General features: G+C 38.6%; 1 protein-coding gene across 1 annotated transcript; it reads right to left on the minus strand.

The window, feature by feature from the left end:
• Positions 1–14,242: 14,242 nt before the first annotated feature.
• On the minus strand, positions 14,243–16,224 carry LOC138892798 (uncharacterized). Its single transcript, XM_070176537.1, has 4 exons — positions 15,454–16,224; positions 15,280–15,306; positions 14,530–15,070; positions 14,243–14,400 (listed from the first exon to the last, which is right to left on the minus strand). The coding sequence occupies exons 1-4, from the start codon at positions 16,222–16,224 to the stop codon at positions 14,243–14,245; spliced, it is 1,497 nt and encodes a 498-aa protein (XP_070032638.1).
• Positions 16,225–18,180: the final 1,956 nt, after the last annotated feature.

Here is an 18,180-nt window from a genome sequence, read left to right on the forward strand (position 1 = left end):
AAACTTTTCCAAATCTCAATCTCAAAACACTAATCAAATGGTGAAAACAATGATATATTTATGTTTATAGACCAAATCCAAGTTAGAATCACTTACCCTAATATCTTTTTCGTAAAAATCTATCAAAAATCACCTCTGCTCAAGCTCCAATTTGTTAAAAATGGCGAATGAGACGAATGCCATTTATTATAATTCTGCCCAAGCAGCTCTCGATTCACGGCCTCGATTGGCAGCCTCGTTTCACAACCTCGATTCTTGGGAGCTCGATTTTTGGGCTAGAATTTTCAGTAGAAAGGAAAAAAACTTGCATCAACTATTTTAAGTCCAATTTTTGATCCGTTAACCATCCGAAACTCACCCGAGGCCCTCGGGACCTCAACCAAATATACCAACAAGTCCTAAAACATCATACGAACTTATTTGAAATTTCAAATCACATAAAACGACGCTAAAACCACGAATTATGCTCCCATTCAAGCTCAATGAAACTTAAAATTTTCAACTCCTATATTCGATGTCGAAACCTATTAAATCAACTCCGATTGACCTCAAATTTTACACGCAAGTCATAAATGACATAACAGAGCTAAAATTCCGAATAAAATTCCGAACACGCTCCTAAGTCCAAAATCACCATACGGAGCTGTTGGAATCATCAAAATTCTATTCCGGGGTCGTTTTCACATAATTAGATATCCGGTCACTATTCGAACTTAAACATTTTAATTTTTCTTCAGAATTCCATATCTCGGGCTAGGGACCTCGGAATTTAATTCCGGACATACGCCCAAGTCCCATATCATGATATGGACCTACCGGAACTGTCAAAATACTGATCCGAGTCCGTTTGCTCAAAATGTTGACCAAAGTCAACTCAATAGAGTTTTAAAGCTCTAATCCACATTTTAAATCCATTTTTCACATAAAAACTTTCCATAAAATTTTACGGATTGAGCACGCAAGTCGGGGATTGATAAATAGTACTTTTCGAGGTCTTAGAATACATAATTAATTATTAAATTTAAAGATGATATTTTGGATCATCACACATACCCCTGATGATGTACCCGATTTTAACAATAGTTTCTTTTCAACTTCGGGTACAAGGGTTTGCATGAAATCGGCCACGAAGTCCGCTAAAATTTGAGACTTGATGGACTTCCGAGGTTGATATTTGATGTCGTACCCACTGAGTTCGACGACCCATTTGGCCACTCGGCCCGATAGTTCGGGCTTGTGCAAAATATTACGAAGTGGGTAAGTGGTTAATACGCATATGGGGTGACATTGAAAGTATGGTCTTAACTTTCTAGGGAGCTTATCAGTGCAAGTGCCAATTTTTTCAAGTGTGGATATCTAGTTTCTGCTTCTCCTAAGGTTCAACTTACATAATAAATGGGAAATTACGTACCTTGCTCTTCTCGAACTAGGAAATCACTTACCGTGATGTCCGATACTGCCAAGTACAAGTAAAGTTTTTCATCTGCTTTTGGAGTGTGAAGCAGTGGTGGGGTTGATAGGTATCGCTTCAATTCCTCTAATGCTTGTTGGCATTCGAGGGTCTAGGCGAAATTGTTCTTCTTTTTGAGTAGAGAGAAAAATTTGTGGCTTCGATCCGACGACCTCGAAATGAATCGGCCTAAGGCAGTTTTCCGTTCAGTTATCCTATGCATGACTTTTACATTATCCATAACGGTGATGTCTTCGATGGCCTTGATTTTATCCGGTTGATCTCGATCCCCCGATTCGATACCATGAAGCCAAGGAACTTGCCCGAACCAACCCCGAAAGCACATTTCTCTAGGTTAAGCTTCATGTTACATTTCCTTAAAATCTTGAACGTTTCCTACAAATGAGCCAAATAGTCCTCTACGCGCAGGGACTTAACTAGCATGTCATCAATATAAACTTTCATTGATTTACCTATTTGTTCTTCAAACATTTTATTTATTAGGCGTTGTTAAGTAGCTCCTGTATTTTTTAGCCCGAAGGGCATTACATTATAACAATATGTTCCATAATTGGTGATAAATGAAGTCTTTTCTCGGTCCTATGGGTTCATTTGGATTTGATTGTACCCACAATAGGTATCGAGAAAAGTAAGGATCTCGTGGTCGGTCGTGACATCGATCATGCGATCGATGTTTTGCAGTGGAAAAGAATCTATGGGGCACGCCTTGTTTAAATCCTTATAATCTACACACATTCTATGTTTGTTCCCTTTTTAGGGACTACAACTACATTGGCTAATCATTCGGGATATTTCACCTCACGAATGGACCCTATTTTGAGAAGTTTAGTTACCTCGTCCTTTATGAATGCGTGCTTTACCTCGGACTAGGGTCTTCTCTTCTGCTTCACCGGTTTGAACCTAGGGTCCAGGTTTAGCCGATGCGTCGTTATCTCTGGTGAGATCCCTGTCATGTCTAAATGGGACCAAGCAAAACAATCTATCTTATCAATAAGAAGTTGAATAACCTTTTTCCTGAGTTCGGGGGTTAATCCCATTCCCAGGTATACCTTTTGCTCGGGCAGGTACTCGAACAATATAACCTGTTCCATCTCTTCGACCGTTGATTTGGTGGCGTCAGAATCTTCGGGAACAATAAAAGTTCGAGGGGTCAGAAAATCCTCTTCTTATTATATCTCCTGCTTCCCCGATTCGGTCGAGGCTGGTGGCTGTGATTTCTATTTGACTTCTTGTTTACCTTTGATGCTCGACCTTTCCGAGTTGATAGCGCCGATATTGGTGTTACCTCATCGACCGTAAACATTTCCTTTGCAGCATGCTGCTCCCCGTATACTTTTTTTTACACCGTCCGACGTCGGGAATTTGATCATTTGGTGTAGAGTCGAAGGGACTACCCTCATATTGTGGATCCAAGGCCTTCCGAGCAGGGGCATATTACCTCATGTCTCCCTCGATTACGTGGAACTTGGTATCTTGAATGGTTCCAACCACGTTCACCGGTAGAATAATCTCCCATTTAGTTGTTTCACTGGCCATATTGAAGCCGTTTTAGACCCAAGCTACGGGCACAATTTGATTTTCTAGGCTAAGCTGCTCCACGACCCTCGATCGGCTGATATTCTCCGAGCTACCTGGATCCACTAAAACACGCTTAACTTGAACTTTATTTAATAAGATAGAAATTACCAGAGCATCGTTGTGGGGCTGAGAAATGCCTTCTACTTCTTCATTGTTGAATGATAAAGTGCCTTCGAGCACATAATCTCGGGTTCATTGTTCCCTGGTGATTGATACCTTAGTGCATTTGAATATGGGTCCCTGTGGAATGTCGACCCCACCGACGATCATATGAATTACATGTTGGGGTTCCTCCTTTTCATTTTTCCTATTGACGTCCCTTTCTCTGAAATAATTCTTGGCTCGATCACTGAGGAACTCTCGAAGGTGGCCCTCATTGAATAGACGGGCTACCTCCTCCCTTAATTGCCTGCAATCCTTGGTCTTGTGACCATACGTGCCATGATACTTGCATATCAAATTTGGATTTCTTTGGGAAGGATCGGTTTGTATGGGTCTGGGCCACCTAGTATCTCTGATCCTTCTGATTGCCAATACAATGCCCGATGCATCGATACTAAAGTTATATTTCGATAACCGAGGTACCTCTGTGGGATCGGCATACTTGTCAAAACAACTTTTGCTCATAAGTCCCCGAGAATTCTGTCCTCGATCACTTCTTCGATCGTTTCGGACGGAATTGCGTTCTGAACCATTATTCCTTCAATCTACGGTATATGGTTGATATCGATCTTTGTTCGACCTTGGCTCTCTGTCGATATCCCTATGGTTTTTAACTGCCGACCTGTTTGGATGTACTGAACCGAAAGAGGCTCCTAATTGGTCGTCCTCGACCCTGATCTTCGATTGATATTGATTGTGCATATCTGCCCAAGTTACAGCTGGATACTCGATCAAATTTTGTTTCAACTAACGTGATGCTATCGAAATCCGCTCGTTCAACCCTTGGGTGAAAGCTTGAACGGCCCAATCATCTGAGAGCGGTGGAAACTCCATGCATTCCATTTGAAATAGGGACACGAACTCCCTCAGCATTTCATTATCCCTTTTTCTTACCTTGAAAAGGTCTGATTTCCTCGTTGCGACCTTTATGGCCTGGGCGTGTTCCTTTACGCAAGAATCTGCTAATATGGCAAATGAGTCGATGGAATTTGGTGGCAGGTTGTGATACCAAATCATTGCTCCCTTTAAAAGGGTCTCATCGAATTTTTTCAACAGCACAGATTCGATTGCCATCTTCTAAATCGTTACCCTTGATGGCGCATGTATATGAAGTAACATGCTCGTTGGGATCGGTGGTCCCATTATATTTGGGTATGTCTGGCATACGAAACTTCTTTGGAATAGGCTTCGGAGCCGCACTTGGAGGAAACGACTTTTGTACAAATTTCTTCGAATCCATCCCTTTCAATATTGGCGGTGCCCCTAGTATCTGATCAACTCGAGAGTTGTATGTATCCACTTTTTTATCGTTGGCTTTGATTTTCTTCTCCCCTGATTCAATTCTTTTGGTGAGCTCCTTGAGCATTTTCATTACCGCAGGATCAATCCTCAATTCGTTACCATTCGACCTTTCCGGTACTGGCTCGGTACGACGAGTAATTTTTGGCTCGACCCTATTCGGAGCTCTATGTTGATTTTGTAGCTGAGCAATAGCGGCTTACTGAGACTGAAGCATCTCGAATATCACTTGGAGACTGACTTCTTCGTCTCCTCTGCCCTGTGTTCCTTGGCCACTAGATCGGCCTTCTCTGCGTACACTCCCATCGAGATTTGCATCTAGCTCCGCGTTTAGAGCAACGTGCGAATTGACATCGACTGGGTTGGCAACCGGTGCTTCCCCGAGATTAGCCTGTGGCACCTCGACTCCTGGAGCAATCACATTTTCGTTTTCACCGTGGAATCCGAGGCCATTGTCACCGTGTGTGGATGCGTTTTTGTGAGTTTGACATGTTTTAATCTGAAAGCAAAGATACTTGACAAGAATAAGCATAAAATAGTATATTTTACCAGAATCAGTACTGAATAATCACTATTATCCTTAGCCCCAAGGTGGGCGCCAAACTGTTTACCCTAAAAATTGAGTAACAATTAAACTTATATTGTGGTTTTAAGGATATGTGATTTAAACTAGTACCACTATCAACAATGAATTAAATAGATAAATTGGACAATAAAATAAATCAAACCAGTCTGCAAACAATGCCCCGACCTTGATTCGAGATAGTCTTGAGATTAGTTAATAAGAACAGTAGAGGATGGAACAAACAACGATGAATAGTAAGTAAAACAAAGAAGGCAGCGTGTGTATATATTCTTATCCATGAATAATTCTTCCCCCTTACAAGTGAATAGGATCCCTCTTTATATAATAGAGGAATCTTAAATAAGGTACAACTCTAATAACGGAAGTAGATCCCATGATTGGTACTAATAACCGCTTTGATTTGATTTGTTCTGGGATTTCCGTCGTGATTTCCGACCGGTTACTGATATCTCGCCATTCCGTTATTATGCCTTACTCAAAGTCAGTCATGCTTGATCTCGATTGTTGCTAGCCTCGATCTCAATGAACACTTCGATCTCCAGGCTTGATGTTCTATCTTCGAACGCTAGCCCGATCTATTATGAGGTTACCCTCGAGGCAACTCTCCTTCCCCGCATTTCCACCGTATACATGTATCACTTTCCCAGCTATGGTTATTGTTTAACGTTGTCCACTCCAAAGTAGAATTCATGGCCAACGAGACTCATGATTTATCGCTTTTGCAACATATAAAAAAAATGACGATAAAATATGTGGAGCTTGAATCTCAAGCGAGAACGAAGCTCAAGCTTCTTTGGAGTGAAACGGCCAATTTTCGAAAATAAAAAAGGGCAAACATATGTAAATTAACTGCAATAATCAAATTAAAATAACTAATTTCATCATCCAATGGGACAATAATACCAACATTAATCTAACTCCTCAAAACTAAAATTCAAAAGAACGGCTGTTATTCGTTTGGATCACTTTGTATGATATTGTTTGAAGCACACACTTCATAACCCCTTGTTTCGCATCGCTTTATAACTTTGATGACTTTTAATAACATTGTTAAGAACAACACCACGAAAAGATATCTTAAATGAAATGACAGTTCTAGTAATAGGTAAAGAGATTCCGGGAAAATATTATGCAAGAGGAAATTTTCCTCTATTTCTCTTTGCTCTTCCCTGCCAGAGGTTTCTACTTTTATCTCCCAGCCACAAAAGCACACCAAAAATATAATACAACCAAAAAACTTTCGAATTAAAACAGATTTTCATAAGCAGTTGTAGAACAGTTTAATTAGGGCATTATCTTAGCTACACCCAACAGCTAAAACTCATTTGCAATGAATGAACAAGTAATATATAGTAATTACTAAGGAATTTTCCTTTACAGATATATTCTCCTACGAGTTTCCCATAAGAAAATTTGGACTTGTTAAAGACCACTATTGCAAGGATAATTTTTTTAAAAGTTTTGAAGGCTGGGTTGAGACGACGACAACAACAACAACAACCCAGTATAATCCCACTAGTGGGATCTGGGGAGGTTAGTGTGTACGTAGACCTTACCCCTACCTGGGGATAGAGAGGCTGTTTTCGATAGACCCAACTTACGACCTCTTGGTTGAGATCATTCTACATATAAGTTAGAAAACTGCAACAAACTCATTTTATTTTTTGTTCTACTTCACGATTTCAATCTCTCTTATAACCCTCATATTCATGATTCTCAGTAATTCTCTTTACCCACAAAATCTTATACCATGGTTCGTTTGCCTACCCCCTCATGATCATCTGCCCCAACACTAATCTCTAAAGGGCACTAATTGATGTTCTTACTATCCAAGAAGGTATCTCAAGGTTTTCTCATCAAGTACTGTTAAATTTGTGGAACGAAATCGAACCCAGAAGAGAGAAGCAATTGCAGCTAGGAGTGGAAGAGAAAAGCAGAGAAAGAAAGTGAATCTTCATTTCTTGTTATGATAGTTGTACAGTAACGTATCTATTTATGCACGTCTAACTACTATAACTAACTATTAACTATGGCTAAATAACTATAGACTCTAGTTAGTATTATAAATATATTTAAGTTATGTTACACCACTAACAACATTTATACTACTACTTTCAACACCTCCCCCCCTCAAACTAGAGGAGGTGAAGATATCTTCATCCCTAGCTTGGATAATAAGAAGTCATGTTGCAGCCTGCCCAAGCCTTTAGTGAGAAGATCAGCTTGCTGATCAGCAGTGTTAACATAGACAGTGTGAATCAATCCCGACTGAATTTTTTCACGCATAAAATGGCAATCGATATCTATGTGTTTAGTGCAATCGTGAAAGACATGATTGACAACAATATGAATTGTTGACTTGCTATCACTGTAAATGGGAACTGGAGCTTGTTGATCAACCCTTAACTCTTTGAACAGACCAACTATTCAAACAATCTCAGCTACAGTCGAGGCCATACTCATGTACTCTGCCTCAGCAAAACTCTTGGAAACTGTTGATTGTTTCTTGGATTTTCATGAAATGAGGGACTCAACAAATTTCACCAAGTATCCAGTGACAGATCTCCTGCTGTTGGGACATGCTGCCCAATCAGCATCACAGAAAGATGACAAAGAACCAGAGCATTGAGCCTTTATTAATACCCCTAGACTAGGACAATGTTTGACATACCTCACTACTCTGAGGGCAGCTTCCATGTGAGAGGATTTGGGATTGTGCATAAATTGACTTAAGGTTTGAACTGCAAAGGAAATGTCAGTCTGGTGATTGTCAAATGCAATAATCTACCAAGTAACTTTTGATATGGCCAAGGATCCTCCAGTAGAGTGTCATCACTTGTAGAACCTGTGTGTGTATCAAACTTCAATGTGGTTAGCTTGGCATTCAACTCCAGGGGTGAATTAACAGGTTTGCAACCTAATAATCCCAAATCAACTATTAACTCTAAGGTATAATTTCTCTAATGCATTAAAATACCCTCTCCACTTCTGGAAAATTCGATTCCCAAAAAGTATTTTAGCTCTCCCAAATCTTTGATCTTGAAGTTATCTTGCAATTGTGATTTGGTCTATTGTATCAGATGTAGATCATCTCCGATAATAATGAGGTCATCTATGTAGACTAGGACCACTACAAACTGTCCTGAAGTTCTCTTAGTGAACAAATAGTAATCTAGGTGGCTCTGTTGGAATCCTGAAGCAAGGAGTATTGTAGTGAGTTTAATATTTCACTATCGAGATGCTTGCTTGAGGCTATAGAGGGACTTATGAAATTTATACACTAATGACTTGTTGTTAGAGCATGAAAAACTAGGTGGAATGCACATAAACACTTCTTCAGTCAAGTCACCTTGTAGGAAAGCATTATAAATATCCATTTGGTGGATTGCCCCATGCTTAGCAGTAGCTAAAGCAATTACACTTCTGACAGTTACCATCTTCACCACTGTGAGAATATTTCTTGGTAATCCAATCCTTCCTTCTGATTGTATCCTTTAGCCACAAGTCGTGTCTTGAACCTTTCAACCTCTCCAGTTGCCTTGTACTTAATATTATACACCCATTTGCATCCTATGGCCCTTTTCTCTGGGAGCATAGACACTATCTCCTAAGTTTTGTTATCCTCCAATACCTTTATTTCTGCTTGCATAGCCTTAATCCATCTTTTATCTTTTGCGGCCTCATATCTATTGGGTTCTTGTTCAGATAAAAGTTGAGATAAGTAGCTTTGGTATTTGGGAGACAAGTGATCATAGCCTATGACAGCAGCTATGGGATATCTATAATCCTATAATCCTTAGATGAGACAATGAAGGTTGTTTGTGATACAGCATCTTAAATGGTGACTTATTGCCCAGGACAGTGGAAGGCACTCTATTGATAAGATATACAACAGTCTCAATATAATCGCCCCAAAATCTAGCAGGTAGATGGCCTTGAAATCTGATAGTCTTTGCAATTTCTAAAATATGTCTATGTCTTCTTTCTACTACCCCATTCTATTGAGGTGTGTAGGGACATGAACTTTGATATAGGATCTCATGCAACTGAAAAAGTTCTCTACAATGAACGTTGAAAAATTCACTTTCATTATCTAATCTAAACATCTTGACAGACTTGCCAAATTGAGTTTTGACCATAGCAATGAAGTTTTTAAGTATGAAAACTACATTAGATTTCAATCTCAAAAGAAATGTCCAAGTCCATCTAGTGTAATCATCCACCAAAGTAAGAAATTTTTTTATTCCATTAAATGTAGCAACCTTGTAACGTCCCCAAACATCTATGTGAATTAGTTGAAAAGGTTCAACACTTCTAGTGGTACTAAGTGGAAGTGGCATTCTAGTTTGCCTAGCCAAGGGGAAAATCTCACATTTATGAGCATTATTATTAGTCTATACTATTTCTGAAATAATGCAATTTTCTAAGGACTGGCAGAGGTACATATCCCATTCTCTTGTGCCATATACCTGGATCTCCTTGTTTTACAAATGTAAAGACTTTTCAAGAGTGCAGTATGTTTTGTGATTCTACAGAAGTCATAGTGTATAACCCATCTTCCTCCCTACCAATCTCCTTCACCTTCCAGACAAGAAGTCCTGAAATACACAAAATGTAGGAAAGAAAGAAGCAAAACAATTCATATCTTTTGTCACCTTGGAGACAGACAAAAGATTGTAACTTAAAGGCAGGAACACATAGGACATTCTTAATAGTGTCACCTCCTGACAATTGACAATCCCCTATGTGAGTAATTTTGGAAGAATACCCTGTTGGTAGTTGAACTTGTCCTGCATTTTCTATTTGTGTTCCATGGTGCAACAATTCTTTATTTCCTATCATGCGGTTTGTAGCTCCTGTTTCTATAATTCATGTAGGATTGCTAATATTTTTACAAAAATATTTACCTGCCATTGCTGCCACAGTTCCACTTGATTCACCAATGCTTTTGTTCAATTTTTTTTTAAAACAAACTACTACTATATTAATAATTAAAAACAAAATTACAAAAACATTGCCATGCGTCCTCGCTTGATGGAATTGCAGAGTACATAATACCTATTACCATATTTGAGCAAAGATTCTTAAATTTGGCATTACAATTTGATCTAGTATTTAACTTTCACCTAGTATAATCAAACATGAAAGTTATAAAAACTAGCCCTTTGAAAGTCTTAAACTTGTAACAGAAAATTCTCCAAAATGAGATCGTGATCTTCATGAACCATGGCATTAGAGTTGCACAGATAGTAGGGCTGATAAGTGTACAAGATTTCCTGATCAATTGCATTGTCCAGTTCACTTTTTGTGTGTCATACTCCATGTTTTTTATCCTATCATGTGTATTTGAAGAAACCAGGAGTCTTCCTTGTCTAGCTGATGATCTTCACATGCTTTGTTCCTTCCTCTTTGTGTGTAGCGTCTGTGAGGGAGTGGTTGAGCGCTTAACACTAACCAATTTTTGCACAAACTCCATTTTTGTTGCTTTTGTTCCCATGATTCCATGAAGTGAAAGCCCTTGATGTTGTGATTCTGTATGTACCACTGCTCCATCCCAGTTTCTAACAATTCTGTTGTAGCTCTTCCTTGTGGATATCTTTATCCTTGTGATATCTAACATTCCCACACGCACGAGACTCCACTGTCCAGGAATGGACAACCTTAGTGTCAAACTTATGAGTGGCCTCCCAGTAAAATTTGTTATCATCTTTATCTGTATCTTATCTTGATCTATTGTATTAATGAAATACATTGAAGATTGAAGTCACAGTGCATCCATAAGATCCTTATCTGCAGCCAAAAAACAGTGCATAAAATGGCCGCACATATAAAACCAATGTGCATTTTTTTTAGTAGTTGTGTGTCTTTTCCCATAGTTGCTGCTTCCATTCTAGCTGACAACTGCTTTACAAAGTGATGAAACCACACTATGAATACCATATAAAAGATAGTGTATGTGTACAGTATTTATTCCTGCAAAAAAGAATACATTGTTAGATAAAAAATGTACCATCTTATTCTCCTCCCTTAGGAATCGAATAACATGGCCATTGATTCCTCCTTGTATATTTATTCTCCTACTAGTATAACCCATCATTATGGCCTTAAACTCCTCCACATGTGTATCTACTCCCCAAGGTGCAACTTCTTCACTTGTAATAAACTGTTCGCACATACACCAAAACTGGGCATTTCCAGTAACATCCATGTGTTTGTTACTACATTTGTTTATCCTCTTTTGAGCATTCTTCTTTATAGTCCACAACCAAAAACCATACACACCTTCTTCTTGATAGAGTGGTGATGTCCTCCACATTGAGTAGTGCTTCTTGATAGAGTGGTGATGTCCTCCACATTGAGCAATCATAGCACTCTTCACTGTACAGTAGATGTATGTTATAGGTCATCGTATCATCAGTGCATAACTCACTATCATTACCTAATTGTATTTAAGTTGTGATGCTATTTTTACTTAGCTTATGCCATTTTGTTGTTGCATCCAATAGCATTGCATCTAGTGTAACAACATCGTTAGTGTATTGCTCGAAATTCAAAGCAACAAGACTGCAGAAATAGTTCAGTTTCTTGTTGGCTAATCCCAGTAGTCTATTGATATCCTCCAGCTCCTTGTTCGTGCCTATACTTTCCTCACCTTCAACAAAATACGCAATTAATACCATCCATTTAAGGGGGAGCAAATAGGTCATTCTCACAGTAAAACGTCCTCAGAAAATACAACAACGGTGATGCCATCACCCCAAAAACAGGAAGATGAGGTTCATCTATATACACCCTCCTTCTTGAGAACATATGAACAAATTAGCTAACAAAGAAATTAGATTTTTCATACTTTATCCTTATACTAGGAAGCTGTCATTTATCTAGGAGGAAAGGTCCTTTTGCACTGTTGGGCATTTGTTGGAATGAATGAAACAATCTCCTCTGATTTGTGGTGGTAGCCAATTTAGCAAGACAATCCGCTACCTGATTACCTTCTCTGAAGCAGTGCTTGACATTAACTCTAGCTTGTTTAACAATGTAGGAAGCTTTGTCAATCACCATCTTTATCTTCACATTGTTGGTGTCTCCTTCTGCGAGCATATCTGCTACGACCATTGAATCCAGTTCGAGAGAAAAATTAGTGTATCCATTTTGGCTACACCATTTCACTCCAAACTCAGCTGCTTTAGCCTTCACCATGGTATTACTATCACAACTGATAGGAATAGAAAATGCCATAATAAGATTCCCGTGGCAGTCTCTGACCACCCCTCCAATGCCTGCTTTTCCACTTTTCTTGCTAAAACTACCATCCGTATTAACTTTGACAGTTCCTGGTAGAGGGGGTTCCCATGTAACTTGCATCCATTTTTGGGATGATTTGAGTCTCTCAATTTTATCACATAATAATGGCCATTCCATCTGAGTGTAGTCACCGGGAACAAAGTTAGAGATAGCTACTTTTAAGGCCCAAATGTTTTGATGTCTCATAGTGTTTAACTGAAACTTCTTATGTTTTCCATATCTACACGCATTTCTCTGTTTCCAAAGTTCCCAACATATGATTGTGGGAGCTATCTGTAGGATTTGATTATGTACTTTATTGTTGGCGCTTGTCTCCCACCATCTCTTGAAGGTAGCAATAACAGGTTCTTGTTGGTGTTTCATTCCAAGTGCATTCCCAATGGAATTCCATATGAAGTTGGCAGTATTACTACTGTTGAAGACATGTTGCACTATTTCTACCTGCGCAGAAGAACAACAAGAACATATGGAAATGATATTAGTACCAAATCTGCAAATAACATCATCAAATGGCAACCTATTTTTAAAAATTCTCCAGGTTATAAAAGACATTTTGAAGGGGATAGAATTATGCCAAATTTTGTTTATAAACTCATTCTTTTGCTTTTTGAATCTAATAGAGTGCCATGCTAAGTTAGAATAAAAGTTTCCATCATTAGAAATAATCCAAACGGGGAAGTCATCTTCATTTGGATCCCCAATTTTCAGGTGAGCAATACTATCAGTAATATGAGCAGGGAGAAATTCATTGAGTTTGCCATTACTCCATTCTCCATTATCCAAGAATTATTTCACCTGTACTTTAGTAGACCTCCCACATCCTTATAAAAGATTGGCTAAAGCACCTTTACTAGTCCAGTTGTCTCATCAGAAGCTACAATTACCTTTCCTTCCCATCTAATGTTACTCTCCGCTTTGTTCCTGATTTTGAGGATATTTTTCCAAATATAAGAATAAATTGGATTTAGCCTTTTGTTCACCGGATGAGCTCTTTTGCAATATTTACTCTTGAGAAATTTGGCCCAGAGGGAAGGTTGAGTTTTGAATCTCCACCACCTTTTAATGCTAAGTGTATCAATGATATCCTCTATTTTTCTGACACCAGCTCCTCCCTCATCTTTAGGGAGACATAGGTTGTTCAATGAAGACCAATGATCTTTATTTTTACCATCATTGGTTCCCCAGAAGAAGTTTGCAAAGTGTTTCTCCATGAGCTTAGTAATTCCTTTAAGAGGATTCATAGCAGACATAATGTATGTGGGAAGGGATTGCAGAACATGTTTGATCAAAATTATTCTCCCCCCAGAAGACAACATATTGGCTTGCCATCCATTGAGGTTTTTGATAATTTTGGAGAGCATACCATCAAAGAGATTGCTAGTCTTTCTCCCATAGTATATAGGGCACACAAGATAAGAGAAAGGGAAAGACTTATCCATATAACCATTAGCATTTCTGATTCTATTAATTCTTGTGGCACAGGGGTGAGGGGATGTAATAAAGAAATTCTTGTCACTGTTAACTTTCTGCCCAGAATCCTTTTCATACTTGTCAATAACCTTTTTGATAAGCTTGATAGTCATGTTGTTGCCTCCACAGAAAATAACAATATCATCGGCATAAGCTAAATGGTCGATTATTGGACCTCTGTGATCCATGCTAAAAGGAGTGAAGCTAATAAAGTCATTCAGCTCATTAAAAGATCTGGAAAGAACCTCAACTCCGATAATAAACAATGAAAGGGATAAATGATGTTCTTATTTGAGGCCCTGAGTAGATGTGAAAAAATCAGTTCTAGCCCTATTGATGATGATAGAGTACCAGATTCCTTGTAGAAGCTCCTAGATAAGGTCAATCCAATTTTTGGAGAAGCCAAATTTCCTCATTACTGCCATCAGGAAAGTCCAGGACATTCTGTCATAGGCTTTTGCCATGTCGAGTTTTATAATAACATTGCCTCCTCTGTTCTTCTTGTTCACACCTTGAGCAATCTCCTGGGCTAGCAGAATATTTTCAGTGATCAATCTACCTTTAACAAAGCCACTTTGATTCTCTTATATGAGCTTCCCTAGGATAGGATTCAATCTTCTGGAAAGGATTTTGGAGATAATCTTGGCCGTAAAGTTACTCAAACTAATAGGTTTCAAATCTGAGAAACTACTAGGAGAGTCCACTTTAGGAATAAGAACTAGGCAAGTATGAGAAAAAAACTTAGTAAGTCTCCTATCATTGAAGACATCTTGAACAAAAACAATAATATCCTCCTTAATGATATCCCAACAGGTTTGGAAGAATTTTCTATTATATCCATCCGACCCAGCTGCACTAGTAAGACTCATGTTGAATACAACATCTCTAATCTCTTCAGTGTCAGGAATGGCAGTGAAGTTTTCATTGTCATCATCATTTACGCACTGAGAGATACAATTGATGATATTATGATAATTGAAGTGGTGATTGATATTAAAGAACTGTTGGAAATGGTGGACAACTGCTTTGCCAATGTTAGAATCTCCCTCAATCCAGTGGCCTCTGTGGTCTTTAATTTTGAGAATTTGAAGTCTTCTCCTTCTATCTCTGATGGTGCTATGAAAGTAATTAGTATTAGCATTACCTTCTTTGAACCAGTTCACCCTAGCTTTCAACCTGAGAATGTCATCCCCATCCACCTAATGTATTCCGCTTGGCCTTTATTCAGTTCAGTCTTAGAGATGCCATTATTGTTAATAAGATCACTCTGTTCCAAGTCTTTTATTTTATTTTCTTAATATTAAACTTGATCAAAAACATTGCCAATGTCTTCTTTAGACTATTGAGTCAGCCTTCTGCTAAGCATTTTAAGTTTTTGTTGAAGTCTCCACAAAGGATTTCCATTAACTTGATTCTTCCAGACTTCTTCAACTACCTGCAAAAAAGATGGTTGATTAGTCCAAAAATTTAAAAACTTGAAATATTTAGGCCCTCGTTGGTTAGAATCATGGCATTGAATTATAATAGGTTTATGATCAAATCCAATTCTAGCCAAGTGATTGACTATGTTGTTTTGAAAAACCTGGGACAATTGATCATTGATAAACACTCTATCCAGCCTCTTCCATATTCTTCTTCTAGGTTCCCAATTATTACACCATGTGTATTTTGGCCCAACAAAATCCAAGTCCATCATTCCACAGTTATCCATGCAAGTACTGAATTCAAGACTTTTACTCATTCTATAAGGTCTGCTGCCTTTTTTCTCATCTGGGTCTAGAATGACATTAAAATCACCCCCAATGCACCATGGAACCTTCACCTGTAGATTAGTTAACTCTAAGCTACTCCACATATCTCTCCTTTCTTCAGGAGGGCATTTAGAATACACTGCTGTAATATAGAGATCACTGTTAGCAGCCCCATAATCCAATTTGATAGTAAGTTGTTGCTCGTGATTGTTCAATATAGTGGCCATGTTGTTGCCTGACCACATGATCCAAATCTGACAATTTGTATTAGAGACACAATGTTGATAGCCAAGGAATCTCCTGCACCTTTTAATTTGATTGATACTGGCAAAAGGTTCCAGAATGGCAACAAGTTCCACGTTATAGATGGCAATCAACGTTTTTAGCCTTGGCAAGGCTTTTTTGGTATTGACTCCCCTAATGTTCCAAAATATTACACTTATCATGGAAACAGAATTCAAGTCAGCATGAGTGTCCTCCTTTAGGAGGTGTAGTATCTTTGTTTTTGTTCTTTCTTCTTTTTTTCTTCCCTTTTTTTTACCTACTATAACCTGAAAGGATCCTTCCTTCGAATATGTTTGGATCTGGTCTTCTGGAATCATAATTGTCACCCTATTAGGGGAGGTCACTTCAATTTATTGGCTTGTAACATATTTGTCTTGTTTTGGATCGGGTTCTATATTGAGATCAACTACCACATTGATCCAAGGAAGATTTCTAAATCTCTGAAGGAACACTGGTTGATTCATTGACATAATATCTCATGGTAGGAGCTTTCTTTCCTTATTGTCTTTTCTCTTGATCTCCATTTTTATTTTGATCATCATTTTCTTGCATCGATTCCTGATAAGTTTCTTTAGTTTCACTATTATTGGAAGTTCCAGTGTGATCCTGACTGCTTGGGTTTTTACCAGAAGTATCTTGATTATTGGCATCCCCAAAGTGATCCCCCTTTCTAATGTTACTCGACTGCCTCTGTTCATTATTAGCCTCTTCATGATCACTTTCCTGATTCAAATTTTTAAGATCCACTGTGATTTCTTTGTTGTTCTTCTTACCCCTGTTTGTGACATCAGATAGATTGAGCATAGGTTTGGAGATAACTTTAGATTTCTTCTTGGGCAATTTCTTCTGTTTGCGCTTCTTAACTTTTCTGCTGGATCTATCTTTGATATTGCTTGAAGGCTTTTGATGGTGATTCTCCAGTTCATCACCACTCTTTTGTTCCACTTGATTTTGTATCCTATTGTCACTATTCTGATCATTATTTATAGCACTGCCATATTCAGAAGCATTCTGTTTGTTATCAATTTCATTTTCTTTTGTTTCATCACTCTGATTTGTCACAGTTTTTTGAGCTTCTAATTCTCTGTTTTCAACAGCTTTCTTCCTTTCTAGAGCTCTACAGTTGATCATATTGTGTCCCATCTTTCGATAAAATTTATAGTATTTAGGCATGCCTTCAAATTCTAATTTTTGCACAAAACCTTTCTGAGGAGCATTGTCGTATGTCTGTCCAACATAGATAGAATTTGGCTGGTCTTTAAGCAGGTCTATTTCAACTCTGACTTTAGCCATGCTAGGCCTCGTTCTTCCTCTAATAGCCAAATTCATTTCAAGGGGAGTACCAATTGCACTCACCACGTATTTAACATAGTTCCATGTGTGCATATGAAAAGGTAAACCAGGAAGAAGGACCCATACCAGAGCAATATGCAGTTCCTCTTCAGGCTTGAAATCAGGGGACTATTTTTGCAGCCACATCTGCTGCCCTTCCATTTCAATCACCCTTTTAAACCAAACTTAGTTAAAGTCTTCTTCATTGGTGAAATAAAGGAAAACATTATAGTTGTCATAAACCCCAATCTTGGCAGAGCCTTTAATCGATATTAACTCTTTGAATTTTGACCTAATTTTGTCAATTTGTGGCCTTGGTTTGAGGAATAGCCCAATAATTATGAGCTTGCATTCTTCGGCCATAACACCATAATAATCCGTTGCTTTGAAGAGAACCGCTGGAATTCCATTATGAGTGGTGTGAGTAGCTATGACTGAGTCCTTGCCATGGCGATTTTGGGGAGTCGGAGCATTCGAGGTGGAGACAACTTTGGTAGCATAGGACAGTTTTGGATCAATAAGTTCAGTAGGTTGGTTCGGCGTTGAATTTGGAGTCGATTGACCTTCCAGACGCGCCAGAGCGGCGCCGTCTGGCGGGTCCATCGGTGGGTGCGTGTAGGGGACTTTGGTTAGTGTATAGCCGTTGTTATTCTATTTTAGAGAAAGAGCATTGCATGTGTTTTTGTGAGCTTTTGTTCAATAGTTGTAGGATTTGAGAATATTGTTCATTTGTGAACATGTGTGTTGGAAGTCCTCTATTTGCTTCCTGTGGGTGGGTCATTACTTTTTATCGATGCTGCATTACCTCTTCTCTTAGGTTTAAAGTCAGATGGATAGCCCACTATTTTATAGCTATTATCTTTCGAATGACCTGGTTTGTTACAGAATTCACACTTCATCAACTTGTAGCAACATGCCTTCTTCCTTGGCTTGTTCCCTGA

Source organism: Nicotiana tomentosiformis, chromosome 5 (assembly GCF_000390325.3).
Source record: "Nicotiana tomentosiformis chromosome 5, ASM39032v3, whole genome shotgun sequence".
NCBI lineage: Eukaryota > Viridiplantae > Streptophyta > Magnoliopsida > Solanales > Solanaceae > Nicotiana > Nicotiana tomentosiformis.

Excerpts from the sequence above, each read along its gene's own strand:
- LOC138892798 (XM_070176537.1), bottom strand. The coding sequence starts at position 16,224 with ATGATTCCAGAAGACCAGATCCAAACATATTCGAAGGAAGGATCCTTT. Across the intron at positions 15,307-15,453 it reads TCAATGATCAATTGTCCCAG|GTAGTTGAAGAAGTCTGGAA; the intron begins GTTTTTCAAAAC and ends TCTTTTTTGCAG. Across the intron at positions 15,071-15,279 it reads AAGAAGTCTGGAAGAATCAA|GTGGATGGGGATGACATTCT; the intron begins GTTAATGGAAAT and ends GGAATACATTAG.